Source organism: Myotis nattereri (assembly GCF_964212035.1).
Source record: "Myotis nattereri genome assembly, chromosome: 14".
In the NCBI taxonomy this organism is placed as follows: domain Eukaryota; kingdom Metazoa; phylum Chordata; class Mammalia; order Chiroptera; family Vespertilionidae; genus Myotis; species Myotis nattereri.
This window is the reverse complement of record NC_138089.1, coordinates 49882805-49888804: the sequence shown is the minus strand read 5'-3', so window position 1 is coordinate 49888804 and position 6000 is coordinate 49882805. Positions and strand designations below refer to the sequence as shown.

General features: G+C 46.3%; 1 protein-coding gene across 10 annotated transcripts in view; it reads left to right on the top strand.

The window, feature by feature from the left end:
- Nucleotides 1-3304: 3304 nt before the first annotated feature.
- CLASP2 (cytoplasmic linker associated protein 2) overlaps nt 3305-6000 on the top strand; it is a gene marked incomplete at its 5' end in the record, with an annotated part of 144715 nt that continues 142019 nt past the window's right edge. For all 10 annotated transcript variants that reach the window (XM_081106448.1, XM_081106469.1, XM_081106466.1 and 7 more), the window contains one exon: nt 3305-3499. In XM_081106448.1, coding sequence (XP_080962574.1) covers nt 3305-3499 — 195 coding nt within the window. The remainder of the gene's footprint in view (nt 3500-6000) is intronic.

The window sequence follows — 6000 nt, the reverse complement described above, 5'->3', positions numbered from 1 at the left end:
CAACCAAGGTACATGCCCTTGACTGGAATCGAACCTGAGACTCCTCAGTCTGCAGGCCGATGCTCTATCCACTGAGCCAAACCGGTCAGGGCAGGAAACCACTTCTTTAATTAGCTAATTCCTACACAGCCTTAAAACTCAAATATAACCTCTTCCAGGAAGCCTTCTGATTTACAACTCTCCAATCCCCATTCTCTGTGTCATCTAGATAAGGAGCCTCTCATCTAGACTTCCCCAAACCCTCTGCTTACCCAATCATAGCATCCCGGAAATGTTGATTTTCTTGTCTCTGTTTGAGTTTATCTAAACAAACTTGCCCCGGCCAGTGTGGCTCAGTGATTGAGCATCAACCTATGAATCAGGAGGTCATGGTTCGGTTCCCAGTTAGGGCAGATGCCTAGCTTGCTGGCTCAATGCCAATTGGGCTGGATCCTCTTTTTATATTCTTCTGCAACCCTTTATGAATGGAACCTTTCAAATACCTAAGGAATAGTAAGCACAACTTACTTGCTGGAGGTCCAGTTTCAGGGAAATTACAGTCAATTAAATATGGAAGAAATTTTACAACACAATACAATGTGAAACACAGAAATATAGAAAAAAAAACAGAATAAACACAGAAAAGAGTCAGATTTCTTTGAATTTGGAGTGTCTTATTATTGTCATTATTTTGTTATTGTGAACATTTCAAATGTCAATTTTCATTCACTTGTTCAACTGAAATTGATTGAGTGCCCATTATTGGCCAAGCACCATCTGAGGGAAAACAAATGATCTTGGAGCTTTCTGTGTAGTAGAGGAGATTACATTATACAGATTATTATTAAGTTGTAGTTGGAAATAGTTGGCAGGAAGGTAAATATAGTGTGCATTTAGGATGTATTAGAGTCCACTTTCGACCCATTAAAATAGCTAAAACTAATAACCCCTAACTTACTAAATATTGTGGAGGATATGGAGCAACTGGAACTCTCAAGCATTGCTGGTGGGAGTGTAATATGGTGCAGCCACTTTGGAAAAGCTGTTTGATAGTTTCTCATCCTATATAATAAAATGTGAATATGCAAATTGACCTAACAGTGGAACAACCAGTCGCTATAATGTGCACTGACCACCAGGGGGCAGACGCTCAATGCAGGAGAGCCCTGCTCAGCCAGAAGCCCGGCTCACAGCTCACGGCTGGCAAGCGCAGCAGCTGTGGCGGGAGCCTCTCCTGCCTCCTCTGCAGGCAGGTGGCAAGGAGTGAGGGGTCCCGGACTACAAGAGCCCCAGACTGCGAGAGGGATGTCTGACTGCCGGCAGAAGGACATCCCCCAAGGGGTCAAGGACTGTGAGAGGGCACAGGCTGGGCTGAGGAATGCCCCCCCCCACCCCCCCCCCAGTGCACGAATGTTGTTCACCAGGCCTTTAGTACACTTATAAGAACTAATAATTCCAGTTGAAAGGAACCAAAGTTTTGCCTTTTTTAAGGTGGTTACTAAGAAAAGACTCAGAATCTTTGACTCTTCTCCCCTTTCCTGACTAAGAGATTCAGATAGAAAAACTTGCTCCAAGAAAGAAATCTTAACCTCAGCTTAATCTGAATTGAGTATGGCAGACGGGAAGATGTCAGGCAGGGGCCTGCTTACTGGATCCCCCTCTGTCTCATTGTTTCTAGGTTGCCTGGCAAAAAATTGCCTGCTTTGCTCTGTTCTTCCTTATCTGCAAATGGCCCATTCTGGTTTTCGGAATCTTAAGGTTCCCCTCTCCTTTATCCAAAATAACATTATACCTAATTTACTTCACTATCTGGAATGTTTACACTTATGTGAATCCCCTCCCGACACATGTATTGAAATTGGTTTTCATCTGTTAATTTGATTAGCCCAACTAGAATTTAGAAGGTGGAAGAAAAATTATTATTATTTTTTTATCCCCCACAGAGTATTCTACTCAATAGAAACGAACACAATTGTCCACACAATGACTTGAACATAAACGATTATAGCAGCGTTATATATAATTATACAAAACTGGAAACAATGCAAATGTCTGTAAACAGGTGAATGAGTCAGCAATTGTGATGCTTCCATACAATGGATAATACTGAGCAACCAAAAGGGACTGCTAACGCTACAACAGCACGGGATGAATCCCAAAACATTACGCTGAGAAAGAAACCCGACTCAAAGAGTACAGAAGCTTGAAACAGACTGACGAATCTCAGAAGGAAGGCGGGGGTGGGGGGTGGGTGGGGAGAGATTAACCGGGGAATTTACTTGCATTTATGCATAGCGCCTGGACACAGACAATAGTGTGGTGAAGGCCTGGGACCTGCTGGTGCAGGGTGGAGGGGGTCATTGGGGGAAGTGGGGAAGGGCACTTGTGTAATAATTTCCACAATAAAGATAAATTAGAAAGAAAAAAAAGTACAGACTCTATGAAGTTACATGATGTGAAAGAACAGGAAAAACTACGCTAAAGTGAAATCAGAGTAGAATTGCCTAGGGAGGCAGTGCGTATTGACGGGGAAGTTGCCCGAGTGATGGAAATGCGCTATATCTTCGTTGGGGGCTGGTGGTGGTGTTTACACTGGTGAATATATTTGCCAAAACTCATGGACTGCACACTTAAAATCTGTGCATTTTACTCTATGTAAACTAAAACGCAGTTAAAAATAAAAAAGGCACGGTCGCCCAATCAGTAGGGGCGGTGGCTGGAAACAGGGGTCACGATGTTTCTTCAATGAAGGAGTGTATTTATTCTACAAGGTAACACCAAAAAACAAACAAACTGGAGCGGGGCTGGGGAAGAGGGCGTCCACATACCAGCTACTTTCCCACCTACTGACTTTAAAGGGGAGGAAAACCGGAAGCTTTCTATATTTTACGGGGCGAGGGCAGGGCGCTGTGATCGCGGGGGACGGAGAACGGCCGGGCTCCAGGGACGGCCGACCGAGCGCCACCCCAACGCCCGCCGCCCGGGCTCCCATTCGCCCAGCGGGGCCAGCAGTCACCGCCGCCGCCGCCGCCGCCGAGCTCTAGTCGAGACCCGCGGAAGCTCGCCGACGTCGTGCTGACGTCACGCGCGTGCTGACGTCGCCGGCGGCCGCGGCCTCTGAAGCGGGCTGGGTGTCGGGGGGCGCCGAGTTTGACTAGTTTGGGGGCCGCTGGGCGCCTGGCGCCGCTCCCGCCGCCCGCCGCGCCCCGCGAGCCGCCCCTCGGCGCGTCCCGCCCGTTCCCGCGGGGACCCGCACTGGCGGCTGGGCGGCCCCCGGCGAAAGTCGGCCCCTGGCGGGCGGGCGGGCGGGCGGGCGGCCGCGGCCATGGAGCCCCGCAGCATGGAGTACTTCAGCGCCCAGGTGCAGCAGAAGGACGTCGGCGGCCGCCAGCAGGTCGGCCAGGAGCTGCTGCTGTACCTCGGCGTCCCCGGCGCCATCCCGGACCTGGAGGAGGACGTGGGGAGCCTGGGCAAGACGATCGACGCCCTCACCGGCTGGGTGGGCTCGAGCAACTACCGGGTAAGCGGCGGCGGCGGCGCGGCCGGGCTGGGCACGCCCTCCCCGGCCGGCCCTTTAATCCCGGACGTGCGAGTCCGGCCCGGCGAACCCCCTCGGGGGCGCTTGGTTCGGCGGAACCACCCCGGAAAGGGGAAACCCGGGGACCCGCGGGATCTCGGGCGAGCCTGCCTCTCCGGATCGGAGCAGGGGACTGGCTTCCCATCACGACGAAGTTTTTCCACCATTGTGAACAATGACAAATCCAGCCGATCCCCGACACGGGGATGCGTTATTGGCATGAGGATCCAATGTGTAATCATTAATTTTTTTAAAAATCGGTGATAATTCATAAAGGGCTCGAAGACTCTTTTTTTTTTTTTTTTTTACATTTGTACGTCCCGAAGTAAACACTACCTAGACCGAGACATAAGACGTTAGAATCCAGGTATTATGAAAGAGATGTCAAGTTAATCCCTCTTTAATAAGTGATTTTTATCCTTAATCTCCTGCTTTTTTTTTCTTTTATAAATTTTGCTCTTCATCTCTAAAGCATCTTTTAGAGCTTAATCAGGCGCCGTTAAACCTAATAACAAGATGCTAACTCCAGGGCATCACGTGTTTGCTTTTTATTTATTGTGGACAGCAAGGAATTGCATGCTCTCTGTCATTTCGGTTTCTCGCCGTTGAGGCCTGACCTCGGAGTGGAAACCGTGCCCTAGCTGGTCGGCTGATACAGAAAATAAATAAATACATAAGAGGATGAGGTACAAGAAAGATTGAGTGTTTCTGATGAGCCGCTAGTAGTAGGCAAGTTGCAATGTAGCTACTTTGGGAGGCCCGGTAAACATGCAGTAATTAGCTTGTGTTGTAGTTTTTTTAGCAGTTACTTTTCTTTCTAGTCTTCTGGTGGCAGTGTTGCTTTAAAATACCGGCCCAAACCTCCCATGGGTGAAGTGAAGTATTCTTGGTAATGTATGTTATAATCCAGTGAAAACTGTCCTCGTAGAGAAGAAAGGCAGCGTGCTCTATGGTTATTATGAAGATGTAATAGTGAAATTTGTGTGAGTTTCGGGAAGGATTGACTTTTACAGGATAATGAACAGTTTGAAAATTACTACCTTGGTGCTCCATTACATGCTATCTCTCCTTTTTAACTTTGGGGAAAAAAGTTAATATTTAATTGTATAGATCACTACTGTTTGGAGATTATCCTTATTTCTTTGGAAGAAACAAGCCAAATTTTATACTTTAAGAAGGGCATATCAACACGAAGATCATTGATTTCATGTTGCAGCATAGGCCGTTACAGAAAGTCAACTCTTTGGCAATGCCAGGGAATTCGGAACTCAGTGCAAAGAGGAGACACGATTGTCACAAGGTCGTTTCATTGACTTGTACCAAGGAAAGGAGACGAGATTCATGTCCAGAGCTCTGCCTCTTGGAAGGGAGTCTTAGCCTTTGCTTAAATACACTTCGGTCATTTACATGTTGGTGTCATCTCTGTGGTTGGCTGCACTTATCCCCTTTAGGTTCCTGTCAAACTTACCTTGTTTACAGCTGTACCTGCAAAATGCTCTGCTACATTTTAACATTTAGCAGGAATAACATTTAGTAATAGCCTTTAGAACACCTCAGGCCTTGAGACCCTTGTCCTAACCAACTTTGTAATGCTGACTCCCTTTCTTTAGTGCTTGCTGGCAGGGGGTCAGGTCACCTTTCAGATGTACAGTCAGGGAATAGCCGTTGAACAGTCACATCTCTTTGAAACTCTCTTGGCTTCTAGAATACCACAGTATCTCAATTTTTAAGTCTCTTATGCACTGCTTCACTCAAGTGCTGTGTTTTTCCTTCAGCTGGTGTTCAAGAGTTAGAACCATCAGGCGCCTGACCCAAGTTCTCATCTTTTTACAACACAGTCTCTCCATGCTCCTCTCTAGATACTGTTGCTTGAGACAATTGCCGCAGTCAGAAGAGACATGCCTCAGTCTCCTACAGTCTTATCTACACACTTCCTTGTAGCTGTGCCCATAATATTCTACTTTCTTCTCAGTTACAATGCACAAATTGTCTCTCTTTCTTATACCAATCCCTCCACATGCATATTAGACCCTATGCCCTCTTGCCTACTCAAAGATATTATTAATTCACCAATTCTGCTCCCTCCTTCCAGAATCGTTAGTTCTTTCCTTTCTACAGAATGCTGTATAGAAGCTTTTCTGACATTGTCAGAGAGAGGACATTCTAATTAGTTTGTTATTTATAAACTTAGTTGCTTCAAATTAGGTCATTTTTTACTCATGATACAATAAAACATTTCTCTTGGGAAAAGTGTGTCAGAATTTTTTAACATACACACAAATAGACAGCTGTAGTTAAATTTTAAATTATGCTGAACAAAATAAAATTTTTCTTTGGATTTGATAGGACCTCAGAATTTGTGTGTCTTAATAACTGTCATCGTGTCAATCAATTGGAAGTGACTATACTATGTGCTGGGTGTTCTAGATACTGATGATCCAGCT